Below are 26,453 nucleotides of genomic sequence, written 5' to 3' on the forward strand. Positions count from 1 at the left end.
TTAAAACATGAGTTTCGTCATTCTTATCAATTAGGAGAGTTAACGACAGCAGCTCAACAGAATGTGATGCAGAGCAGCAGTGTGTTTGCCCACCCTTGTTAATGGCGCCGGTTAACAGCCCTCATTATGAACACACTCCTCTAATGAGCCATAATAGCACCACCTGATGACCAACCAGATAGGCGGCCCCTTTGGACTCTCCACCCGTTTCATTGGCTGGCTGAACGGCGGTGTGGAGACACCGATAGGCTATCAAAGGGGAGGAGGGAGAGGCAGGCTGGCTGTTGGCCAATAGAAGTGATAGGACCCCAGAGGAGCCCATCTTGACCGGCAGCGGGCGCTAACGCCACGCAGATGAAAGGGCAGCGCTTTAAGCTGTGTGACCCCTTTTATCCCATTCATGTTAAAACATGAAGCAGCAAACTTTTCGGTAGGTCAGGGATGATGGATGGGACACAAAAGGGTTCACATCCCGTGTGAAACCAACAATGTGTAGTTGTCTTTTTGTTTGTAGTTATTTTAACCCAAAACACAATGTTTTTCCTTAAAGTGTTTTTATTTTTGCCTAAACCTAAAGAAGTTGTAGTTTTGTTGCCTAAACCTTGTGTATTTAATACTTTTATCATCAAGGGACTGGGCAAATATGTTTGCTTTATGCAAATGTATGTACAGTACATATTTATTATTGTAAATCAATTAACAACACAAAACAATGACAGATATTGTCCAGAAACCCTCACAGGTACTGCATTTAGCATAAAACAATATGCTCAAATCATAACATGGCAAACTGCAGCCCAACAGGCAACAACAGCTGTCAGTGTGTCAGTGTGCTGACTTGACTATGACTTGCCCCAAACTGCATGTGATGATCATAAAGTGGGCATGTCTGTAAAGGGGAGACTCGTGGGTACCCATAGAACCCATTTACATTCACTGATCTGGAGGTCAGAGGTCAAGGGACCCCTTTGTAAATGGCCATGCCAGTGTTTCCTCGCTAAAATTTAGCGTAAGTTTGAAGCGCTATTTAACCTCCTTCGCGACAAGCTATTATGACATGGTTGATACCGATGGATTTATCAGGTTTACTAGTTTCACTGTAGCTTTAAAACTGAGCCCGCTTCAAACTAAAAATCGCAAGTTGCGTTAATGCGTTAAAGAAAAACAAATTTTCATTAACGCGTTATTATGACGTTAACTTTGACTGCCGTAGATAAAACTGTTATACATCCTTTCAGGATTATTCTAAAGCCTTGGGTGCACGCCACTGACTTTAATCAAAATGTGACTTTGACTTGAGTCTACTCTAATTAGATGATTAAATACACAAATAGACTTAGTTGACTTCAACACCATCAAATTCAGTTTCTTCTGCAATCACCGAGTACGGGCTGTTGAAAATGTTTTCTTTGCAGTAGAATGGGTGTCACTGAGGTGCGTTGATATCAGCATCCTGATATCAGTGTGTGTATGTGTTACAGTCTGTTGCGTGTGCTTGAGGAGAATGTGACCCTTTTTAAACGAGAGAGAGGAAAAAACGATGGAATGATAAAAATATCTTTCCCCATCTCTTCTTCCCCTGGGGGGGGCTGCCTCCCCTGCTTTCATCCGGTGGGAACAGGGTGGAGGAGAGAGAGAGAGAGAAGAGGGAGAAATAAAACAATATGTAAACATATAGAAAAAAAGACAGACAGAAGACAGGTGGGACAATTGTGAGTCAAGGAAGAGAGAAGTAGAAAGGAATGAGAGGGGGACGGACATCAGGCAGTCATCACCTCCCATCTCTCTTCATGAATGACCAGCAGTAACTATGTTGGGGTTAAAGGAGGCTCTCTCTCTCTCTCTCTCTCTCTCCCTCTCTCTCTCTCCTCCACCCCTTTCTCGTTTCCTCTAATCTCCTCTGCTCTGTGCCCCTATATAACCTCTGATACAGACCCTCATCATACTAATGTTGGCTGGATAGGAAACAACAGGTGTCTACATGTCAGCGTGATACAGAGACACAGTTATTAGAGGCAGACTTTTAGTTCACTTTTTAAACTTTATTAGAAGTATTTGGGCGTTCTGTGCTGACTGGAAAACCAAAAACATTCAGACTCAACAGACAAACTGCAGAGGTTTGATTTGAAGTCAAACAGGATTGTCAATCAGCAGCCAGGTGAACATGACCAACCAATCAGCTCTCATCCTGAAGATGGCCTTGATGATGCTGCTGCTGCACGGCACAGGTAAGATCCGATGACATTATTACGATTTTAGCAAGAAAGACGGTGTTTTGATACACACTGCATGGCTGAAATATGGAGCAAAAGTAAGTTTATGTTGGTAATTTAAAATGTAAGCAGGAAATAACTCAGGAAATGACCAATATCTGACTGTTTTTGTCCCAAATCTAAAGTTTGTAGTTTGTATAAAGAAGGAAAATACAAGTTTCAGTTGGATTCTGTCTGTTTAAACAGTTAGAAAAAGATTTTTAAAAAAGTTGAGAGTTGACACCTTTCTGCAGCTGGAAAGGCTGATGAATTATAAAGTTTTCTAAAATGTGATAAAGCCCTTTTATACGCCAACAACATAACTACTGAGCAAAATAAATTTCAAATTAAAGTTTATATTCTGGGATCAGTTTTTGTTTATGTCTTCACTTCAAATGCTCTTAAATTTGGGTGCTTCAAACCACATCTGTACACTACTTTGTTATATCCCCAGACTTTTATGTCATAATGTGGACGGGTAAATTCACACCTCAAAAATGCAGTATTGGATACATGTGTTACAGCAGTCCATTTTTTATGTTTAAAAATTATAAAACACAATATTCACTGCTCTATGATTCTAAAAAAAAAATGTTTTTGTTAATCTTTTTTTTATTTTGCCAAAGTTAGTTTAATAATCATAAAGAATTTATGATGTTAAATCAAACTGTTTCTCCCACAGAGTATCAATCAGGAACACATAGAGTCATTGTGGAGTGGAGAACTGTGGAAGAAACAGGTGCAAACGAAAAACCAAACTGTCCTCTCTCCTCCTTTAGATGCAAAGATGGACATCATTATCAAGACGCTAGATGTTGTGGTGGGAGAAGAGATCTTTCTGCTGTGTAAAGGTGAGTCATTTACATTTGATGACTAATGAAACTTGTCCATGTGAAGGACATTTTCCAGTATGAACCTAGATGTTTTAAAATAATCACTCTGTCTCTTCCTCCTCTGCTTCTCCTCTCCTGTCCTGTCCTATAGCCGGGGCAGAGGGAGAAATAAAGTGGCAGAAGGACGGGGAAGAAATCGATGATGAAGACAAGGTGTCAAAGGTGGATGAGTCTTCCTCCAAACTGATCATTAAGAATGCTTCGATGCAGGACGGGGGCAAGTATACCTGTCTGTGTGAGTTCGAGAGCGGACACAACGATGACGTTACGAAACAGATCTATGTTTATGGTACGTGCAACAGATCTTTTATTTAGGTAGGAAATGGACATTCAGCTTGTTTAATGAACCAACTCCCATTTCAATGATATATATTTTCTTGCCTTGTTGCATAGAAAGTACAGCAAGCATCCTAACCTTCTCTGTTGTCAGAGGGTCCATCATTTGGAAGCACTGTCACCTACCATGAGTTCCTGGAGGGCACAGACGGTGTGGTGCCATGCCTGGTGACTGGCCAGCCAGCGGTGGATGTTCACTGGCTCAGAAACAAAGAACAGATCTCCTCTAATGGTAGGACCAGCACCCTGGGCCTAGACCAGCAACCTGGGCCTGGAGCTGCCCTGCAGTCTGAAGGGTTATTTTATGGTTTACAAAAAACTTTACACATTTTGCAAACTTGCTAAGTTGTTGTACTGTACATATGCATGTATTATTTTTGTAAAATAAGTCAGAAAAACTAAAAACAGCTGCAGTAGCACGACTGAATATTGGACTTTTATGCAGAAACATAATATTCTTGTCTGTGTTTTTGTCTTTTTGTCTCTGCCTTTGTCCACTTTGTATCTTTCCATCACTCCGTCTCTCCCTGTCTGTCTCTGCATCTCTGTGCCGCCATCTCTAACTTCAGCAGGACAGCGCGTGCATCAGCGGCCTGATAACACAGTCCTGATTGAGAAAGTGAGGAGAGACGATGCTGGGACATACTTGTGTGAGGCCATTATCAGAGGAAGGCCCGTCCATAAGGAACTCCCCATCACTGTTGTCGTCAACGGTCGGTATCTTTTTTGCATCAAGGTTAAATAGAGGTCAGGGGGTTTGAAAGATAATTTATAACACAAATATCCTTTCTGGCTCTTGCCAAACCTGATGGCACAATGGCACTCAGCCACTGAGTGTTAAGTTTTGATGCTTCACTGATTAGGCACAAACAAATCTAGTATTTTACTTTAATGATACTTTAATAAGGTAGACTGAAGCACTCTTTTGTACACCAGTCAATCCTAAAACTAAATATGGAGCCTAATCCCAGATCAAATGTACGTTGAAGGGCCCTGAATATCGTCTTCTGTGGTTGTAATGTTTAAATGTACGTATTCTTGTTTCTTGTCTTTGTCCTTTTTGCGATGTTGCAAATGGAGCTGCTGTTATGTAAAACAAATTGCAGACCTGTCTGACAATAAAGTATTATCGTATTATCGTATCGTATCGTATTATCGTATCGTAATGATGCCGTAATACATTTGAAGTGTAAATGAAGAATCATTTTGACTAAATTCCCTCCTGCAGCTCCTCCTACTGCGCATCTGAGAGCAGAGGTGAAGAAAGTGATGGCTGGACCAGAAACCAACGTTTCCCTGCTGTGTTTGGTGACCGGTTATCCAAAACCCAACATCACCTGGATCACGTGAGTCCTGACTTTGGAAGAGTTGGTCACATCTTATTAGTGTTTTGTTCAAAGATGCACATTATGCATCAGTAGTATGTTGATAAAGTATAATGTGGAATGAATTTAGCCTGGGCCATCTCTAGCCGTTTTGGTGCCTTAGGCAAAATTTGGATTTGGAGTGTGAAACCCTATAGGGTCAGGATTCAACCCCCCAGAACCCTAACCCTAGCCCTGTAAACCACAACACACATCAGACACCATAATGATTTTAACACAAAAAATACAATTTTTATTTTCATAAATAACTGTATTGATTATAATGTAAATAAACAATTGTAGTGTTGAGTCAGTTTCATTACAATTTACACTTTCATTAACAAATAAGTGCGTCCGGGCAGATGAAAGTGTGAGAAAGAGTTACAGGGGTGAAAAGTATATTTCTTTATTTATTTCTTTATTTGTTCATTTGTTACCTCGATGCAGAAAATGAGGAAGGCCCCCCCCACCAGCATTTATTATTATTATTATTATTATTATTATTATTAATATTTTGTTGTTGTTGTTTTTGTTTTTAGAGGGCAAACAGCGGCCCCCAGAAGGTGGCGCCCTAGGCAACTGCCTATATGGCTTATGCCTTAAGCCGGCCCTGAATTTTGCCGATCTAAACCTGTTTTGTCTCTAATTCTTTTACACCGTGTACAGTATATGTTTGTGTTTCTGTATATCTCTTTCTTTCTCCTAGCCGAGTCTTTGGAATCAATACGAGTACCAAACCCCTACAGCATTACTCAGTGTGTATTTTGCTCTGTATGTCCTCCCCCCAGGCCAGTGAGGGGTGACCCTTCACGTCATCATTTTAACTCCGACCGCAGCCAGTTGACTATCAGGTCTGTTGCCAGGGCCGACTACGGCGAGTACATCTGCACCGCCGCCAACAAGATAGCTGAGAACAGTGTTACCTATATCCTTCATGTTAATGGTTAGTGCAATTTTATATTTTTAGCTCTCTGATAACTCCATTAGATCACTGAAACACAACAAACAACAACACTGGGATGAGAACGTGTTGACATACCATAAAAATGAGCTATAATGACACTTGACTTTGTTTCAGAGGCCCCGGAGGTGTTTGTGTCAGCGGAGCAGCAGAGCGTATCAATGGGCGAGCGTTTGTCTGTGTCCTGTAACGTCTCCGGCCATCCTCAGCCGGAGCTACACTGGCTCAACAAGCACAATGGACGCACACTGGTAAGAGTTAATGCACGCATACTATATTATATATACTACTTTAGAGCAGCCACCCCAGAACTATACGAGCTCTGTGACTTAAAAAACAGAACTCCAGTCGACTCCATGTTACTGTTGCTGTGTGTTGACCTTTAACACTGTCCAGCTACTACATTACATTAGAGCATTTACAGACTAATGTTAGGCTTTCCTTTTGTGCCTCCCTCTGCCAGGACTCTAGCTCTGGTCTCGTCCGTGTTGTTGATGGTGCGTTGGTGATTGATAAGGTAGTGCCCTCTGATGGCGGACTGTATTCCTGCATGGCTGTCAGCACCTCTGGAAATGCATCAAGAGACGTTGCAATACACAGTAAGAGTTTATGTCTGTCTTTGTCTCTAAGAAAAAAGTTTAAGTGAAGGAAAAGATTTATTCTTTACTTATAATCACACGTCTTATACTTTAATATTTCTCTCTCTCTCTCTCTTCCCTCCTCTGACCTGCCTCCTTGCACACAGCTCAGCCCGGTCCACCTCAATACCTGTCAGTCTCATCTGGACCAACCTCAGTCGTCTTCTCCCTCAAAATGCCACCCGTCAGTGGAGGGACGCCAATCACAAGTTTCGTCCTGCAGTATAATCGAAGTGCAGCAGAGGAGTGGAAGGAGGTCACGGTCCCAGCTTCAGGTAAAACATCTGCTCTGCAAAGAGGCTTCACAGTTGTGTATCATGACTCTCAGTCAGTGAATCATTTATACTTTCAACTGCTTAAACCATAAACTTTATTCTGCTATAAATGCCTAAATAACATCATCATGCTCATATCTGATGTGTCTTTCTGTGTGTTTGCTTCTGTAGATCCCCTAGCTATCACCACCCTCAGGCCGCACACATTGTACACAGTACGTTTGGCTGCGTTGAATGCAGTGGGAGTGGGACAGTTCTCAGAAACAAACACCATCCGCACTCTGGGAATACGTAAGCGTTATACACACACAATAACAACAACACATTAGCAACATACACTGTCAAACATGCACCAAATCCATGTATGCTATGTGTGGAACATTAACTGGATATGCAGCGTGTGTTTGTGTGTGTACATATTTACATGAATGTATAAATCATGCACAATAAGTGCAAGTATTCATGTGGTATATATGTATTGCAAGCAAGTCTTTTCCTCCTCCTCCTCCTCTGCCATCGCTATTTTTTCTTATTCATCTTTCATGCAACCATCATCATAACATTTCCATGACATCATCGTCAGCTGCCTGAGGCCTGTACTATGAAGCCAGTTCAACATCCCCAGTGTATCTTCTCCTTATCTGGTTTAACTAACCCTAACAACCGAGATCACGCTAAACGGTCCTACGACGGTGGTTATCAACTCTGTAAATCAACTCAGGGATTCTCAGTCTGGTTATGAGCGCGTTCAAATGAACGGGGAGGTGTTTGCAGCTTCTGACCAATCACAGACATGGACAAGACTACTGACTGCAGACAGACAGACAGAGAAACACATTTTACAAAGGAGGAGTAAACTATATTAGACAAATACGAAGAAGTGAAACACTTAATCCAGACTAACAGTAACACAGTTGAAGCTGCCAAATGCAGGAAGAACAGCTGGCAAAAGAAAAAACTCCCGATGTATGAATGCGTAAATTAACAGACTTATTAATTTAATGGAACACTCAAAAGTCAGACATCATCGTCTAGATACAAATAGCATTACTATATATAAAGGATGGATGGATTACACTTCATTATATCCTTTAATTACAATATTGCGTGTATGACAATTTCAACCTTCTTTCAGCTGCCCCCCCCCCCTCTCTGGAGGTGTGAAACGGACTCAAGACCAAGTAAAAAAATAAATATAAAAACATAATTCAAAGCAGTAAACAGCCACAGCATACAGCCAGCTGTCCTTCCTGCATCCGTCAGTTTAAACTGTGTTGTTTTTAGTTTGATTATGACTGTAACTTCTTCATATTTGTGTAATATTACCATGCGATCCCCGCACCGAGCTGTGATTGGTCAGTAGGTGGGGCTTTTATATGAGTGGATCTCTTATCTGGTTAGCTGTTCAGCATCAGTTACCATGGTGATCTGCACGGTAAGAAGTGATCCACCTTCGTAGGACTGAAAATCCTGAGGGGTTAACCCTGAAGTTACCTCGCTAACGCCAAATCCTGCTTCGTAGTACAGGCCTCTGATGTTCATTCATGATGTAATCCTCTGTCATCCATCCTCAGGGGACAAACAGTGATCTGCTAAACAATTAAAAAATCAACAGACATGCTCAGTCAGTCTGTATGTGTATATGTATATATCATGGTTGGTCACCAGTTCTGTCTTTTCTCTCCTGTGTGTACTCTGTAGGTGAACCAGAGAGTCCAGTTTTGTCGTCCAATGAGATGAAAGTAGAGGGCAACTCCTTCTCTGTCCCTATTAAACAGACTGATGACGGTGGAACTCCTCTGCTGCACTTTGACGTCAGATACAAACAGGTAAGAGATGGATTGGGTCTGTCTCTGCCTTTCTCAATGAATCCTTTTTGTTTCCTTACTTTCATCCTTCGGTCCTCTCCTGTGTTCTCTCTTTATGCTCTCTCAGGAAAAAGAGGGGACTGAGTGGAAAGACATGCAGCTGCCGTCAGGTGCCGAAGCTGTTTCTCTTCTAGACCTGTCTTACGGCTCAGACTACAGCCTGGAAGTCGCAGCGGTCAACGCTAACGGTTCCTCTGTCTCCGCCAAGTTCAACTTCACCATCGCAGAACAGCCTGGTGTGTGGCCTCCCACTCCCTATACATCATACATCATACATCATACATCATACCCTTTAGCCTGTCAGCCAGGAAATATGACCTCCAAACTGCACCTCAATATAAAGATAAGATGTTCACCACGCTGTCAGTAAGGTCACCTTGACTTTTTCCATCTCTCCCTCCAGCCAAAGCGAGCAGCATGACCACAGGCAGAGTGGTCGGCATCGTCATGGTGATCTTCCTGGTGGTGTTCCTGGTGGTGGACGCCACCTGCTGCTACACAAATCGTTGCGGCCTGCTCATGTCTATCGCCGTGAAGCTCTTTGGACAGAAAGTCCCAGGCCTCAAAATGCTTGAAGACGGAGAGGGAGCCACTAATGGGTGAGTAGGAGTTGGAAAAGCCTGTGAGTGTAAACCCACATGTATGTTTTCACTTTTTGTTTGTCCGTCATCAAGTTGTCATCATCACATTTCAAACCTTTTTGTGTGTGGCTGCAGAGATGTGAAGCTGAAGGGTATATCCACTCCCAGAGGCAGTGTGCAACATGCGGATGCAGGGGTGCAGACACTCACTAAGGAGGGGGGGCAGCTCACAGAGATCACCTGCGACAAAGTCCCCCTTACCAGACACGAGTACGTTCATATTCACTCCCATATACAGCATGTTGAGAAGCTTGAATACCCTCTGTAAGCTGTTTCCTTTCACTCTGACATCCCAGCGAGCTCTATCCATAGACACAATAGCAGGAATGAGCAGTAAACCAAATTCTGTGCTTCCATTAATGTTTTTCCAAAGTCAGTGTCTGTGCCCGCCCCCCAAATGCAGAGCTGATGGCTCAAAATGTGCAACGGAACAGAAAAAGTTGAAATCAAAGACCAGGTTTAGTTGAAATCTGCTAGATCTGTTTGCAAGACAGTCTTACTCAACAGTGTTTGACTTGAGGAAAATATAAAACTCTGTCTTATGGACCCTGAGTATATGATTGATCTCCTCTTTAATCTGTACAGATATGTTTTATATACCTCATTAATATCTCATTTTCTTTCCCACAGGAAAAAACAGCCAGGCAGAGACCTGCACACTGCCGACGCATGAGGCTAGAAACCGGAGAAACTGAAATGAAGTAAAAAGTGTGAGCCAACAAGGATAATGTGTAGACCGCAAGAGAAGATATCAAACAATCACAATCACTCTTAATAACCGAGTCAGGACAGTCAGCGATCTCTACGTTCGATACAACTGCTATGGGAAAAAATACTGATGTTGTTGAGGTTTGTTAAAACGGGGCTGTTTCAGACGTCTGTGCTGTTGGAGTGAGAGGACGGCGGTGAAGCGCTGACACCGGCTACAGGCAGGAGATGGTGCCGTTGTTGTTGTTCTGTGTGCTCTGATTTAGATTAGCTCCTCATTTTACAGGGTAATTGTGATGTCCGTGTTTTACAGGGTAAAATTATTGATGTTATCTTCAAATTGCTATATTTTCTAAAAGTCACGATGAATGTTTACATTCTGCATTTTGAATGTTGTACACAGACACATGCTCTTATTTTATTTTACTCTTTGTTAATCGTATCGTGGATATCCTGTGTAATGCATTGGAAATATTTGTCTCTGTTAATGATCTTTTATTATCTTTCTTTATTGCTTAACGTTTTATCAACATGCATTGCAGCTGCTCTTCTGATGGTTATGTTTCTTTAGATTCTTTTTACACTGTATCCTGATACTAACCAGTATTTTGAACCATTTTGGACATTTCTAACATCTAACATCTATGTCTTCTTGCATCAAGCATCTAACCTTTCTGTGATTATCATGCACTAATATTTATTATTTTTAAACATACATGAAATATATTATTATTATTATTATTATTATTATATCATGAGAGGCTTTGAACTTGAAGCTGTATTTGACTTTATAACCAGCTTCACTGTAAAGCATTTTTTTGTGGAAGAACTTAATAAATGGTGGCCTCATAGGGGACCTATGATTAAAAGCAACTTTTATTATGAGAACATATTAATATTAAAGTACCTGTAATAATAGGCGACATGGAAGACATATATATATATACACCTAACAACGTTGACTAATGCTGGAAGTTATTTTGTATTTATAGTCATATTTAAAGTTATCAAATATGTTCAAGTGAAAATGTCAAATATTTAGCTTGCAGCTGTTTTGATTAGAAGATACTTTGACAGAAGTATGTCATGTTTGCAGATGATCTGACCATCTTAATGAAGTGTTTTTGATATTGTTGTGATATTGTATTGAACACTGTACATGACTGTACATACACATGTTGGTACATCTTTGTGTTTGATAAAAACATGGACTGTACAACAGCTTTATGGCTTTTGTGCTCACCAAATGAATGTGTGTTTTCTCATTTGAGTACCATCTCCATCACAAACAGTAAAATCATTAATGCAGAATGGAAAATATTTTGGTCGTTCAGGGCTGAAAAAGACTGAATTCTTCCTGCAGTGGCCTAAAAAACAAGAGTAACGAAATAAGGAAGTGGATAGTATAGTTCACAGAGAGTCAATGCTGAGTCAGACTGTCATTAAAGACTGAGTGCTAAAAGATGTGTCAATCAGGACTCTGAGGGTGCTGAGGGGTGCGTGACCATAGACTATATATACTCTCCATGTGTGTGATCACATTTTATTACTCAACACCTTTATAAAAAGATCTATTCAAATGAGACTGAACTGAACATTGAAAAGCATGACTAAGTGCAATTTTGAGGCACTTATACTAGTTGAGTTGAGTATTTCCATTTTAAGTTGAAAGTTAAAAGTTAAAAATGCTGCTTAACATGAATGCATCAATATGAACCATGCTTGTAAATAATAATCCTTGTATAACAATCCTTATGATAATAACATATTCTCACAGGGACCAATTTATGCACAACAAGTACCTTTAATTTGATACTTCAAATAGTCTAATGTTTGCTAGCTTCTACTTCTGTTTCACTCAGTAACGTTTTTTAACCTGTAATGGAGTATTTTTAGTTCCTGGTACTTCAACTTTTGGAACAAATATGATTAAAAAGTTATTTTTATAATTATATTTCTATCACTATATCCTGACAGTAGTGCATGAAACAGGTAATCTGAAAAGATTATCAATCAATGTGTCCTCCGGTGTCCTCCGGTGCTCCTAACGGCATCTGCAAGATTTCACAGACCGGAAGAAAACAACCAATCAGAGCCGAGCTGGAGTCTGCCTTCTCTGAGCAGCTGTCAATCACTCACCAACTCCAAATCAAACTGTCAAACTAGGCAGCGCTGATCAAATATGAATCAATATTGATGCCTATGTCTCTCCTCAGATGTTCTCAGACACATCTTGTAGTGCAAGGTTTAGCTGTAAAGTGAGAAAGTTTGTGACCCAAAATAAAAAATACTAAGCACCGCCCACCAGCTGGAGCACAGCCAATAGGAACGGTCTCTCTCTCTGTAATGACCTGTGATTGGTCAAAGTCTCCTGTCATGGGTTAGATGTTCTAAAGCCTGAAAACAGAGCCATGAGGAGGAGCAGAAGTCTAGTTATCTCTCAGAACACTTGAATTACAATCTGTTGAAAGATTATTATGGAGTTTTTTTGCCCAGTGATACCAAAAACATTGTGCCTCCTGCAGGTTTAACGGTGATAATAGCTGTAGAGTAGCAGCTCTATGTGCCCGGACTCTCTGGTTCCGCCTCCTGCCTGATACCTTCCTGCTGACTAGGAGCACATGACCAACATGACCAGATGACCAGGCGTGTTTACACCTGCAGTCAGTGACGGACAGACACACAGCACCGACACGCACTGTGCCACTGACAGGGAAGCCTGCTGTTTAAACCGAGATAAGAAGCAGTGTTGTCGTGAGAGCTCATAGTTCAGCGGACGCTCTCAGGGACTCGGTGAGTTAACCTTATTAGTATCTTATTAGTATGACTGCTGTTGTTCTCATGGGGAGGACGCTGAGGGCTCTTCCGTAGCAGCAGCTGCTAGGTTAGCTTAGCATGCTAACGTGCCTGTGTAGGTTGGCTCGCTGCTGCAGCATCACCACCACCCAGCAGCTTTATTCCATTATAACAGCAGCTACAACAGACATGCTGCTGAGAGCTGAACTCAGATAACACTAACACTGCACTAGTGTGTTTTGAAATGTCATCTGTTTATAGTCTTAAAACTGTAATAGTTAGCTATCAGTTAGTGTTGGTGTTAGTTGGTGGTAGTTGGTGGTAGTGTTGGTGTTAGTTGGTGGTAGTTGGTGGTAGTGTTGGTGTTAGTTGGTGGTAGTGTTGGTGTTAGTTGGTGGTAGTGTTGGTGGTAGTTGGTGGTGTTGTTGGTGGTAGTATTGGTGTTAGTTGGTGGTAGTGTTGGTGGTAGTGTTGGTGTTAGTTGGTTGTAGTTGGTGGAAGTGTTGGTGTTAGTTGGTGGTAGTGTTGGTGTTAGTTGGTGGTAGTTGGTGGTAGTGTTGGTGTTAGTTGGTGGTAGTGTTGGTGTTAGTTGGTGGTAGTTGGTGGTAGTGTTGGTGTTTGTTGATGGTAGTGTTGGTGTTAGTTGGTGGTAGTGTTGGTGTTAGTTGGTGGTAGTGTTGGTGTTAGTTGGTTGTAGTTGGTGGCAGTGTTGGTGGTAGTGTTGGTGTTTGTTGGTGGTAGATTGGTGTTAGTTGGTGGTAGTTGGTGGTAGTGTTGGTGTTAGTTGGTTGTAGTTGGTGGAAGTGTTGGTGTTAGTTGGTGGTAGTGTTGGTGTTAGTTGGTGGTAGTGTTGGTGGTAGTTGGTGGTAGTGTTGGTGTTAGTTGGTGGTAGTGTTGGTGTTAGTTGGTGGTAGTTGGTGGTAGTGTTGGTGTTTGTTGGTGGTAGTGTTGGTGTTAGTTGGTGGTAGTGTTGGTGTTAGTTGGTGGTAGTGTTGGTGTTAGTTGGTGGTAGTGTTGGTGTTAGTTGGTGGTAGTTGGTGGTAGTGTTGGTGTTTGTTGGTGGTAGTGTTGGTGTTAGTTGGTGGTAGTGTTGGTGTTAGTTGGTGGTAGTATTGGTGGTAGTGTTGGTGTTAGTTGGTGGTAGTGTTGGTGGTAGTTGGTGGTGTTGTTGGTGGTAGTATTGGTGTTAGTTGGTGGTAGTGTTGGTGTTAGTTGGTTGTAGTTGGTGGCAGTGTTGGTGTTTGTTGGTGGTAGATTGGTGTTAGTTGGTGGTAGTTGGTGGTAGTGTTGGTGTTAGTTGGTTGTAGTTGGTGGAAGTGTTGGTGTTTGTTGGTGGTAGTGTTGGTGTTAGTTGGTGGTAGTGTTGGTGTTAGTTGGTGGTAGTTGGTGGTAGTGTTGGTGTTAGTTGGTGGTAGTGTTGGTGTTAGTTGGTGGTAGTGTTGGTGTTAGTTGGTGGTAGTGTTGGTGTTTGTTGGTGGTAGTGTTGGTGTTAGTTGGTGGTAGTGTTGGTGTTAGTTGGTGGTAGTTGGTGGTAGTGTTGGTGTTTGTTGGTGGTAGTGTTGGTGTTAGTTGGTGGTAGTGTTGGTGTTAGTTGGTGGTAGTGTTGGTGGTAGTTGGTGGTGTTGTTGGTGGTAGTATTGGTGTTAGTTGGTGGTAGTGTTGGTGTTAGTTGGTTGTAGTTGGTGGCAGTGTTGGTGGTAGTGTTGGTGTTTGTTGGTGGTAGATTGGTGTTAGTTGGTGGTAGTTGGTGGTAGTGTTGGTGTTAGTTGGTTGTAGTTGGTGGAAGTGTTGGTGTTTGTTGGTGGTAGTGTTGGTGTTAGTTGGTGGTAGTGTTGGTGTTAGTTGGTGGTAGTTGGTGGTAGTGTTGGTGTTAGTTGGTGGTAGTGTTGGTGTTAGTTGGTGGTAGTGTTGGTGTTAGTTGGTGGTAGTGTTGGTGTTTGTTGGTGGTAGTGTTGGTGTTAGTTGGTGGTAGTTGGTGGTAGTGTTGGTGTTAGTTGGTGGTAGTGTTGGTGTTAGTTGGTGGTAGTGTTGGTGTTTGTTGGTGGTGGTGTTGGTGTTAGTTGGTGGTAGTGTTGGTGTTAGTTGGTGGTAGTATTGGTGGTAGTGTTGGTGTTAGTTGGTGGTAGTGTTGGTGGTAGTGTTGGTGGTGGTAGTTGGTGGTGGTGTTGGTGTTAGTTGGTGGTAGTGTTGGTGTTAGTTGGTAGTAATGTTGGTGTTAGTTGGTGGTAGTGTTGGTGTTAGTTGGTTGTAGTGTTGGTGTTAGTTGGTTGGTGTTAGTTGATGTTAGTTGGTGGTAGTGTTGGTGTTAGTTGGTGGTAGTGTTGGTGTTAGTTGGTGGTAGTGTTGGTGGTAGTGTTGGTGTTAGTTGGTGGTAGTGTTGGTGGTAGTGTTGGTGTTAGTTAGTTGGTGGTGGTGTTGGTGTTAGTTGATGGTGGTTTTGGGAGCTAGAGAAGTGCGTTGAACAGGTAGCTAAAGCGGAGACAGCTTAGCTGAAAGTTAGATTTTAAAGCAAATTCAGTTTATCCAATAATATTACGATAGCTTTTGGTTGACAATGAATATGTTGTCTCAATGTTTGTTTTAGTGAAGCTGTAGCTTGTTAGTTGGTGGTAGTGTTGGTGTTAGTTGGTGGTAGTTGGTGGTAGTGTTGGTGTTTGTTGGTGGTAGTGTTGGTGTTAGTTGGTGGTAGTGTTGGTGGTAGTATTGGTGGTAGTGTTGGTGGTAGTGTTGGTGTTAGTTGGTGGTAGTGTTGGTGGTAGTGTTGGTGGTGGTAGTTGGTGGTGGTGTTGGTGTTAGTTGGTGGTAGTGTTGGTGTTAGTTGGTAGTAATGTTGGTGGTAGTGTTGGTGTTAGTTGGTTGTAGTGTTGGTGTTAGTTGGTTGGTGTTAGTTGATGTTAGTTGGTGGTAGTGTTGGTGTTAGTTGGTGGTAGTGTTGGTGTTAGTTGGTGGTAGTGTTGGTGGTAGTGTTGGTGTTAGTTAGTTGGTGGTGGTGTTGGTGTTAGTTGATGGTGGTTTTGGGAGCTAGAGAAGTGCGTTGAACAGGTAGCTAAAGCGGAGACAGCTGAGCTGAAAGTTAGATTTTAAAGCAAATTCAGTTTATCCAATAATATTACGATAGCTTTTGGTTGACAATGAATATGTTGTCTCAATGTTTGTTTTAGTGAAGCTGTAGTCTCTCATATACAACTTTATACAGGCATCATTTGCTTCTGGCATGAGAGAGATCACATGTTAAAGAGAGATCATAAAATGTTTTCGATGAAAATAAGAACATGGCAGTCTGTAGAACCACTGTCAATGTATATTATATTAATATTCACTTTATATTCACATTTCCTCCTCGTTTGTTCCTCAGCTCCAGGCAGCCTCTGCCAAACCTGTACCCCAGGAGGGAAGCTACATCCTCGGACACAGGCTCCAGGAAGCCAGCCCTCTTGCTGTCCACCATGGATGACACGGATGTAGAACGTGAGCCCTTTGTCGTGTCCTGTCTTGTCTTGTCTTCTTTTCTCTTCTCTCTCAGTTTGTTTTTGTGTCTAACTCTGTTCAGCTACAGTAATTAAGTTGCTGTTTGACACAGTTATGAACAGTAAGCCATGCATAGTTTCCTCACAGTGGTCTCCAACTATGTCATTTGTGTTCCTTGCATGTCTCTCTTCTTTCTTCATTGTAATGTTCCTACTCAGACTTGTCTCTGTTCTGTTGTTTTCCCCCTCCAGAGGTGACCCTGGCTCTCCTAGATGCGGCCACTGATAAAGACTCAGAGGTCCAGGAACAGGTCAGAAAGTCTATGTTGACCCTGGGGAAACAGCAGCCAGACAGAGTGTTAGCCATGTGCCAGGACTACCTTCTGAAACACCCAAAGGTAAAGCACCAGAAAACACCTCCATTACACCGTATGTCTAACAGCTCTCAGAGTGTCGGCCTAAGGCCTACCTAAGTAAACATTCCAGAGAACCTGGAATTAATTATCAGTACATGTTCTTGTAGCCCTGATAAAAAAAAGCCTGATAAGCATGACTTATGTACATGAGCATACTAATATTACATTTAACTCGGCCTCTAGTGCTGGTGTTACTATTGGTGTCAATGTGACCATACTGTACACATTAGGAGGGGAACTGAGCAGAATTAAGCAGGATTGCTGCAAGCACCAAAAAGTGGTACTTCAATGATGGAAATATCTGTGTTTTTTGTTAAAGATTTGTCTATAAAAAAAACAACCCCTGCTAAGACGAGTCTGCTGCTAATCTATTAAATCTGGTCACAGTTAAAAGGCCTCTCAGAGCTCCTACTGTAGCATGTGGTTTGGTTTCACACATGTACAAGATGTAAACATTGCAATAAATAGCTGTATGTGTATTTCTGTCACAGAGAGAGTCTGGCTTTCAGCCAGAGGTTTTCTGATTTTACAGATGGCAGCCAAGCAACATGTCATTATTGATTTATATTTTCAATTTGCCTATAAAATGTCAGAAAATCAGCCAAAATGCCCGTCACAATTCTCTAAAGTTAGACCAACAGTCCAAAACCGTAAAATATTCAGTTTACAACAATACAAGACAGAAAAAAGCAGCAAATCCTCACAGTTGAGCTGAAATGTGAAAACAAAACGTAAACGATTAATTATCAAATTTGCAAAATTGTTGGCAATTATCATTCTGTCAATGACCTAATTGATTAATCAACTTAGTGTTCCAGCTCTGGAGCTGAAGGGGTCAGTGTATCTTTTGTTCAATCAATTTTCCTTTCACAAAAGGATATTAAAATGTAAAACAATTGTGGTTATTTGATTTTCATTTTAAAAAACAAGTATACAAATACGAGGCGTTTTTCTTTATCAAGGTCAAAAAGGGGTACACTAAATAAAAGAAACGGGTTGATTTTCATTTTCTATTTCTAAAAACAAAAATAGAATCACTGGAAGACAGAAACGAAAAAATGCCCATTTTTTCATATTCTGCGATAGGAAGTTGCGCAAGAGCGCGTATGAGGACGGAGAGAAAAAAGTACAGTGCTGCTGTGTGACTGAAGGTGATGGACATGGATCAGTACGTAGTTTTCGAAACAATAAAAGAGTGTTTCTCAGGGAAGAAGACATGACTGCAGAAAAACTAACTTAGGTAAAGTGTGAAAGATATTCACAGATTTGAACTTCTCGGATCAATAACTCATAACCGAAACATCGTTAAAACACAAACAACGGCTCTTTCTAACCGTAGTAAGGTAGACAACGAGCTACAACCTCATCTTAATCACAACGAGTTTACTGATCCATGTCCGTCAGTTATACAGCAGCACCGTCCTCATACGCGCTCTTACGCAACTTCCGGTCGCAGAATAAGAAAAAACGGGCGTTTTTTTTTTCGTTTCTGTCTTCTAGTGATTTTGTTTTTTAAGTTTAGTTCATCCCTTTTTGACCCTTATAAAGAAAAACACCTTGTATTTCAATTTTAAAATATTTGTATTTTAAAATGAAAATCAAATAACCACTCATTTTCTGTATTTTAATATTCTTTTGTGAAAGGAAAAAATCAAATGACCAAAAGATACACTGGCCCTGAAGTATATTTGATTTGCCTAGTGTTAAAGTCATTGGATTTGCCGAAAACAGACACTCACATTTGTTTTTTTTATTCTGTAAATGTTTTGCCAATTCAATTTCCAAAAAAATGTCAGAATTTCAGAAAATGCAACACATACCGCCCAGTCCTGATATGCAGTATCTACACTGCTAACATGTTACCTGCATTGGCCTATAGAATAGAATAGAATAGAATAGAATCAGTCCACCTACAAAACTGAACGGCTATTGCTAATGTATCTTGATGTTCAACAGGAAATATCTCTCAGTTCTTTGCCTTTTCTTTGTTTTATTATTTGTAGTACATTTGCTGCTTAGCAATTTCACCACAGAGCTCTGAATGTCTGTATGATGCTGCAACACCTTATCATACCATCTCAGCCCCTGTGATTATCAGATGACGGTATCTTTACTCTGATGAAACGTCTTGGGAAACATCAGTGACTTACTGTAGTACAAAGGATGTCCTTTTATCTTGAGATGGTGTTGAATGTCCCGTATCATTTTATTTAGCCTATGTGAAAGCCATTTTACTTGGCTGTGCCATTAATTAGTGTTCCATTTGGTTTTCATATTGTCTTTTAAATGTGCTCTTAACTGTTATTCCTTCTCTTGTTATCTCTTTTTTTCCTTCTCCTCATCCTCCTCGTCCTCTAGTTGGTAGTGAGCCACAGAGTTGTGATTCTTCAGACTATTGAGCTGATAGTGGGCTGCAGGATAGAGGAGATCAGTTACCCCAGGATAAAAAGCATCATCTCCCTGGCCTCAGATGAGATGACACGCTCAAAGGTAAAATATAAGACATTAATTATTCATATTTTGTTTATTGCAGAGGGCAGATGATAAATGATGTTCTTTACTGTTTTTCCTCCGTCTTCCTGGTTCACTCAGGAGGTCATCCCCGATTGGCAGCAGGCAGCAAGTAATATTTTGGTTGCTGTGGGCAACAAGCACATCAATGACATCATGGAGGAGATCCTAAGCAAGTTTCAGCCCGGGCTCCTACCTCACTTCTTTGTGGTCCAGACACTAGCCAACCTTTCTGACTCCAATGGTAAGAAACTATTTACAACTACAAACACGAAGACACCTCCCATTTAAGGCTATAGGGAAGTCCACACTCATACACACACAAACACGTATTCAGAAGTCACATAAACCTGTTAAACCTGTCCAAAAACATGTAGAGCATGTTTGTTTAGAAGTCTCTTTTGGTTTGAAAATTATAAAAAGTGTTATCTCTAGCACTCAACATCTGCTGTAGTTAGGGATGTCCGGAGCCACTGAACTGATGAAAATATGTCTAATCAATTTAGTATCAGACATGTAAATCCTGATTTATTTCCAATCCTATGGCCTGCAGCCAAAGTTGCCCCGGTACACTCATATAAACTTCTCCAGCCTATTGCTAAAGGATTAGGAAGTAAGGACATGAACAAATAAATATCACACTGAGCAGTTTCTTTTTTTATCGTGTGATTAAGTTATTACAGAACAAGTGAAGACAAGTACAGGGACACAAAAACAGCCAAAAGAGATTATACAGAGTAAGACAAATGACTGTGATTGTGTGAGAGGCGTTGAATGCGGCTAGGTGGTAATATAAGACGTATATCTACACATAAATACACATAAACTGTATATACACACACATATTTACAAATACATATACAGTATATACATACATATTTTATGTGCAGAGGAGGAAAGGACTGAGCAGTTTCACAGCTCTGTTGCAGCCACATTTAGCCGGTGTACTCTGCCTTCAAAGTGCCTTTTTGTTTCATGCTGTAGATGAAGAGGGGATGACAAAACCTTCCTGCCACAACTGTTCCAGGCTAAGAGCTAATAGACTGTCAAATGCATCTACATTGGGCTTGTCTACTTTATACTAAAGGTGTATTTGCATCTTTATTATATATAAAATATAGACATCGAATCAGGACTCAATATGATCAGATACTAAATGAGTAAATACATTTAATGACTCAGATTAGGGAGAATCTTTAGAGGAAGTACAAACTAAGTCCAGTTTTAGTAGCTGTAAATCACTGACCAGTACAGAGATGCATTGAAATGATATTCATTCTGATACATAATGTGATTTCAACAAAAGATAGATTTCACCAGGGACTACAAAAGTCTTCTTCCTGCTTTTCTGTTGACGTTTGTACGTTATCTTTTGCATTACAGTTAATGTCTCCCTGCTTTACAGAGGAAGTGATGAATAATATCGTCCCGTTGATGCTGTATTCTTCCTTGTTCTCTAGTTTATGGCATGGTACCCTTCCTGAATGCTATTCTGGGCACCATGCTGCCCATGTTGAGCATGGCCAAACAAGACAACATGAAGTGGGTCTTCTCTTCTGGTAAGAACCTCCCTACGTGGATTTTTAAATTGTTATAATTAGTGAAATATATTAACCCCTCTCCAAAACTCTTGAAACACTACCTCCTCCAAAAACATGACCCTTTCTCCCCTTTCTCTTTCTTACAGTTTTATCATCACATGGTTTTCTACTCTACTACCTAATTTCCGTCTGTTGTGTTTCTCTCCCTCCAGCTCTGTGTCATTTCAGCGACAGTATCTTGGAGTACCTCGCAAACCTGGACAAGGCTCCAGATCCTACAGTCAGAAAGGACACGTTCTCCAGTGAAATGTGTGCTGCTTTCGACATCCTCTTCAATAATTGGTTACAAAGCAGGGAGTCCAAGGTGAGGTCACTGTAGGTCAATGTTAGTGGGGTTGAGCACAATGGTTTGGTACACAGTGGACTACACAACCTGCAAGGTCATGTTCAGGCAGTAAGGAAATAAGTTGAGTAAGTAGCTAAGCCATCTAAAGCTCGACATTTACAACATACAAAAATGATGATTGCAGTCCAATAGGCATACTTTGAAATTGCATCACCATACCTAGCAGGGCCTCATATTGTGGGCACAATGAGGTTATTTAGTTTTTTTTAGTTTTTTTAGTACAATTGGTTCCCTAAGAGTCATTAAATGAAATTGAAATCCCATTTCTGAGTGAGAAAATTGTGATTATCATCCAGAATTATGATGCCTTAATGAAAATACACTGTGAGGACACTTTTCCAGTGCCATCTTCTGTTCTTAAACTAGTGAGACAACATGCTAACCACTAGGCCATAGTTTCCAACAGTCAGAGCATGGTAAAGCATAATAATATTCTATGGGATTTTAATAGTATAGTAACCAACCATACAAGTGATTGTTTATGTTTGTATTGAGTCTATAAAAGGATGTACCGCTCTTTTAGAAGGTCTTAAAGTGTCCCACAAGAAATCTGGTGAGGCTACTTCTTAGATCTTAGAACAGCAAACTCCCTTTAAATCTTTAAAAAGAAAAGAAAGACACATCTTTTTAATTTGGTGTTTAATGACTGCTGTTTTGTTGTGTTGTGTTTGTTTGTTTTTTCTCTCACTTATTGCTATTTTTTTTTTACTTAATGTCATTGTTTATTTTCATCTTGGTTTGTTATGCACTCTTTGCATGAAATGAGCTATACAGATAAAGTTCATTTTATTTTGTTATTATTATTATTATTAAAGGTATTATTATACTTGGCTATGTTAACCTAGTCTAACAATTTAACCACCAGTATGCCTTTGTGCTGCATTACAGAAGGCAGAGAACCTATTAATGCTAATTATGTTTCACAACATCCACAACTCTGATCAAAAGGGCACTGAATATTCAAATAAAGATTTCAGTACAAACAAAACATATGATCTCAGAGTGATATTCATACAGTGATGGAACATTTGCTTTAATCACTTTATTTGTTCTGTGGTCTAATCTTTCACCTGAAAATTAAATATAGAATAGAGCACAGTTGTACAGTATACAGTAGAACTGTGATGAGAAGGCCACCAAATAGATGTGCAGTCTTCAAACAACAATGTCAACAGCAACATGATTTCTTTTATATATATTTTTTATGGCTAGTGTTCCCCTTTTTATTTCTTCCCTATTCACACTCATCTAGTTGATTGTTACAAGTGAATCTATGTGATCTAATCTCATGTGTGTCTCTGTGTGTTCCAGTTGAGGCTAACAGTAGCTGAGGCCGTGGGCTCTATCTGCCATCTGATGGCCAGCGATAAACTGGAGGAGCAGATTCCTAAACTCATACCTGCCATCCTGTCCCTGTACAAGAAAAACAACGAGCACTACGTCATTAGCAAGGTGGGTATGGGCTGCAGCATGAGAGCAGAGGACTGTTTATTGTGGATTTAGTAACATTTATTTTAACAAACAGTAGCCCATCACTCTCCCTCTAAACGGCCTCCTGGCTTTTCATAGGGAATAATCTCTCGTTTCTGTTAATTAACGTGCCTCAGCAGTGCAGGTTCACAATCACTGTTTGTGTAACATGCTGAAATAATTGAACTCTTTCAGAGGTTGAGTTTTTCTTTCTTTCTTTCTCAGAGTCTGTGCCAAGTGCTTGATGCGTCTGTCAGCATGGGCAGCAGGGTGCTGGAGACACAACTGGACAGTCTACTCTTAGCACTGCATCAACAGGTACTTTACTCACTCCATCGGCTTCCAGTTCGCTTTAGAATCGCTTTGAAGCTCTTGATGTTTGTTTGTTAAAGCCATTTACAGCCTTGCCTCACCTTATTTCTCCGAGATTTTAACTCTCCGCGAGCATGACGGGGCTTTGCGGTCATCTGGTCAACTTTTATTAGAAGTCCCGAGGTCGAGGGATAAGCTGTGGGGTGATAGTGCTTTTGCTGTCGCTGCTCCTAAACTATGGAACAAGTTCCCCCCTGATATATCCACAATCACTGACCTAGTACTCTTTAAATCTAAGCTCAAGACTTGTTTTATTTAGATTGGCTTTTAATACCTAGTAGCACTGTGACATTTTCCTTATGCTTTTTATGTTCCTTTTTCTGATTTTCTGATATGTTAAGTTTTTATTCCTGTTATTTCTTGATGTTAATGTGAAGCACTTTGGGTACCCTTTGGTTGTTGTAAAGGGCTATACAAATAGATGTTGATTGATTGATTGAACAGGTCCACATTATTACACATTAAGTCCATACTAAATAAAACACTGCGGCTTTAACCTTGAGTGAACCAGCAGGCGACTGACACATGACACAGATGCTCATAAAAAGATGGCAGAAATCATGCTCATAGAGATTGTACTCCTCCTGTGCTCATAGATATATTACATCCAGATCAGGTATTGTTGACCAGACCTTTTAGCACTCTGACACAGCCATTGAATTTAGGAGACACAATGTGGGGTTTTAAATGGTTAATAATCTGACAAATAAGAGGAGAAATGTTCTAACTTTCAGCTATTTCCTTGACTACCTCATTTTATAGCATCTTGAAAACCCACAGTTAATGTGAATTCTAAGAAAAACTGATGGGACTAGAGTAACCTTATTTTGATGTGTTATGGTAAGCTATCATTTGCTCTGTTTGAAGGTTAAATATTAAACATGTTGAATCATAAACATGTTGGTCAGGAACACTCCACACTATTTTTGAATATTTTTTCAAACAAAACTTCCATAGTCCTGACAGCTTAACTTGAAATACACTGTTTTTGCACTGTAGATAATCTGTTTTTAACATTGTATAATAATGATAATACTAAATACTTCTCAGCAGGAAACCGATGGATTACCTACTCCGGGTAGGGAATGAGTCCTTACCCCAAGTGAACAAGTGAAGGAGTTCAAGTGACTCGGGGTCTTGTTCGCGGGGTGTATTTCATTCGCTTTACCGCACCGTTGTGACAAAAAAAGAGCTGAGGCAGAAGTCAAAGCTCTCGATCTACCGGTCACTCTTCGTTCCTACTCTCACCTCTGGTCATGAGGGCTGGGTCATGACCCAAAGAACTAGATCGCGGGTACAAGCGGCCGAAATGGGTTTCCTCAGGAGGGTGGCTGGCGTCTCCCTTAGAGATAGGGTGAGAAGCTCAGTCATCCGTGAGGGACTCGGAGTAGAGCCGCTGCTCCTTTGTGTTGAAAGGAGCCAGCTGAGGTGGTTCGGGCATCTAGTAAGGATGCCCCCCCCTGGGGGCCTCCCTAGGGAGGTGTTCCAGGCACAACCAGCTGGGAGGAGGCCACGGGGAAGACCCAGGACTAGGTGGAGAGATTATATCTCCACACTGGCCTGGGAACGCCTCGGGATCCCCCAGTCAGAGCTGGTTAATGTGGCCCGGGAAAGGGAAGTTTGGGGTCCCCTGATGGAGCTGTTGCCCCCGCGACCCGACCCCGGATAAGCAGTAGAAGATGAGTGAGAATACTAAATACCATTACCAAAATAGTCCATTAAGGTATCGTTGTAGCAGGACGGGTTTTTGCTGTTAGGTTGAGGAACAAAGAGCAGTGGGTGTGCCCAGTAACAGAGCAATCCACAAGCATACAAGTCTGACCAACACTATTATACAGAATATTATTAGCTATAGCTGGATCTGTCTGGTCTGACCACTGACAGTTGCTGGTTCCCAACAGCACTTTCTATCACAAGACTAGGTTTCTGTCAGTCAAACCAGCTGTAACGCAGTCATTGTGTCTCAGTCGTCCTGCTTAGTGACAGAACGGTTCACCCCATTGAAACCACAAATCTGTGGCTAAATAGTGAGCAGACTGGATTACTCCTTTTGCATCTTGTGCTGCTTTCTTCTAGACGTGTCAAATGGCCGTCAGAGAGTCGCTGTAGTTGGATGTTTTCATAACCTTGTGAGTCAGCTGACACTTGGCCGAATGCCTTGACTGTTGCAACATTTTACCACCATGACTCTGCAGACGATGTGTGTTTGTATGATCTAGATTGTCTGGTTGGGACGGAGAGTATTTCACCAGAATGATACAGCAGCAGTACCTGACAGAGCAGTTAGAATTCCTATCGCTATGATCTTACACAAAACTGTGTTTGTAAACAGAAAACTGTACATGTGTGTGATGAAGTTGCTTGAAAACACAAGTTGTTCTCAGAATTTAGAAAGATTGGCTTTGAAAAATAACAAATTTCACAGTACAGAAACTTACCCCAAGTTAGAGACTGTGGTTGTACGAAACTTGTCATGTGTTACTCGCTACTATGGTATAAAAAGAGCGTGTTTACTCAGCCACTCCCTTGAACTAACAAATAATGGTCACTGCAAACTAGGGCTGCACGATTTTGACTGATATTGCAATTGGGTATGATCATTTTTACATTGTTATTAAGATTTTCATTGAAAAACATAAAAATGATTATGGTGTGATGTTTTTTTTTTTGCAGTAATCTCTACCAAACAAAGATGTTTTCTTAAGTCTGTAGAATATGATGTGTAAGTCAGGACATCTCTGTAGCACCACAATATTTAATTTAAAATGCTATTTTGACACACATTTCTCCTTTAAAGATACTATATGTAAGTTTCAGGAGATCCTTGTTATTAATGACACCTGTGAATACTGAACTGCAGTCAGCATCTTGACATCCCTCCACATAGTCCATTAGTCCTGATAATGGACAGCTTGCTGGGCACTATCCCTTACATAATGTTCTGTAATGTTCCCATATTTTATTTGGACCTTTGGCTCCATGATACCAACTAGCTTGCAGTTTGCAAATTACTTTATCAGCTCATGTTATGAAACAACCAAGCAGATTCATGCTGCATAGCTATTGTAAGTTACAGCAAGCTGACCAACCATAGCTGAAGCACTCCAGACAGTATTTTGCTATGTTAGCTGCACACTGTTGGCACATTAGGGGAGCTGAAGAGAGGCACGGCACTCGACAACGTCATATTCTTTGGATTTTCCCAGCAAAACAGTCCTGGGTCCTTTACATAGAATAGATCAGTCCACAGGCTGTTAGAGGCAACCAAGTAAGTCAGGGAAGGTTTCAGTTTTTAAGTTACGTTACTATCCTTACACACATTGGCAATATAAAGTAATTAATACATGTAAATTGTTACATATAGTACCTTTAACAAATATTGCGATTCCCTCCTCATCTTGCAATTTGAAAGTTGCAGTAGGCCATGTTGCGATTTTGATAAAATTGATTATTTGTGCAGCCATACTGCAAACTGACGTTAACATTTATACTATTATTTTCCTTATTGTTTTTATTATTACAGTAAGCCATTTCTGTT

General features: G+C 40.8%; 2 protein-coding genes across 5 annotated transcripts in view; both read left to right on the forward strand.

Moving 5' to 3' along the window:
• The first annotated feature begins 1,933 nt into the window (after nt 1-1,933).
• Nucleotides 1,934-11,187, forward strand: ncam3 (neural cell adhesion molecule 3). Of its 3 annotated transcripts, none has more exons than XM_037786220.1 (16): nt 1,936-2,228; nt 3,032-3,103; nt 3,237-3,434; nt 3,576-3,713; nt 4,051-4,194; nt 4,710-4,827; nt 5,634-5,788; nt 5,924-6,057; nt 6,270-6,405; nt 6,552-6,719; nt 6,891-7,010; nt 8,421-8,548; nt 8,655-8,823; nt 8,991-9,186; nt 9,304-9,438; nt 9,859-11,187. In XM_037786220.1, the coding sequence occupies exons 1-16, from the start codon at nt 2,165-2,167 to the stop codon at nt 9,899-9,901; spliced, it is 2,118 nt and encodes a 705-aa protein (XP_037642148.1). In that variant the 5' UTR covers nt 1,936-2,164; the 3' UTR covers nt 9,902-11,187. The 3 variants fall into 3 exon arrangements, with proteins under 3 accessions (XP_037642151.1, XP_037642148.1, XP_037642150.1); XM_037786222.1 differs by having other exon boundaries at nt 4,054-4,194; XM_037786223.1 differs by lacking the exon at nt 9,304-9,438 and having other exon boundaries at nt 1,934-2,228.
• A 1,316-nt stretch (nt 11,188-12,503) lies between these two features.
• Nucleotides 12,504-26,453, forward strand: part of mroh1 (maestro heat-like repeat family member 1) — a 35,456-nt gene continuing 21,506 nt past the window's right edge. Inside the window, exons 1-9 of one of the 2 annotated variants that reach the window (XM_037784613.1) lie at nt 12,504-12,729; nt 16,088-16,200; nt 16,452-16,597; nt 18,974-19,105; nt 19,208-19,370; nt 20,587-20,685; nt 20,880-21,031; nt 22,385-22,525; nt 22,769-22,861. In XM_037784613.1, the coding sequence (XP_037640541.1) occupies nt 16,179-16,200; nt 16,452-16,597; nt 18,974-19,105; nt 19,208-19,370; nt 20,587-20,685; nt 20,880-21,031; nt 22,385-22,525; nt 22,769-22,861 (948 nt within the window). In that variant the 5' untranslated portion in view covers nt 12,504-12,729; nt 16,088-16,178. The remainder of the gene's footprint in view (nt 12,730-16,087; nt 16,201-16,451; nt 16,598-18,973; nt 19,106-19,207; nt 19,371-20,586; nt 20,686-20,879; nt 21,032-22,384; nt 22,526-22,768; nt 22,862-26,453) is intronic. The other variant, XM_037784612.1, reaches the window with a different exon arrangement.

Source organism: Sebastes umbrosus, chromosome 11, assembly GCF_015220745.1.
Source record: "Sebastes umbrosus isolate fSebUmb1 chromosome 11, fSebUmb1.pri, whole genome shotgun sequence".
In the NCBI taxonomy this organism is placed as follows: Eukaryota; Metazoa; Chordata; class Actinopteri; order Perciformes; family Sebastidae; genus Sebastes; species Sebastes umbrosus.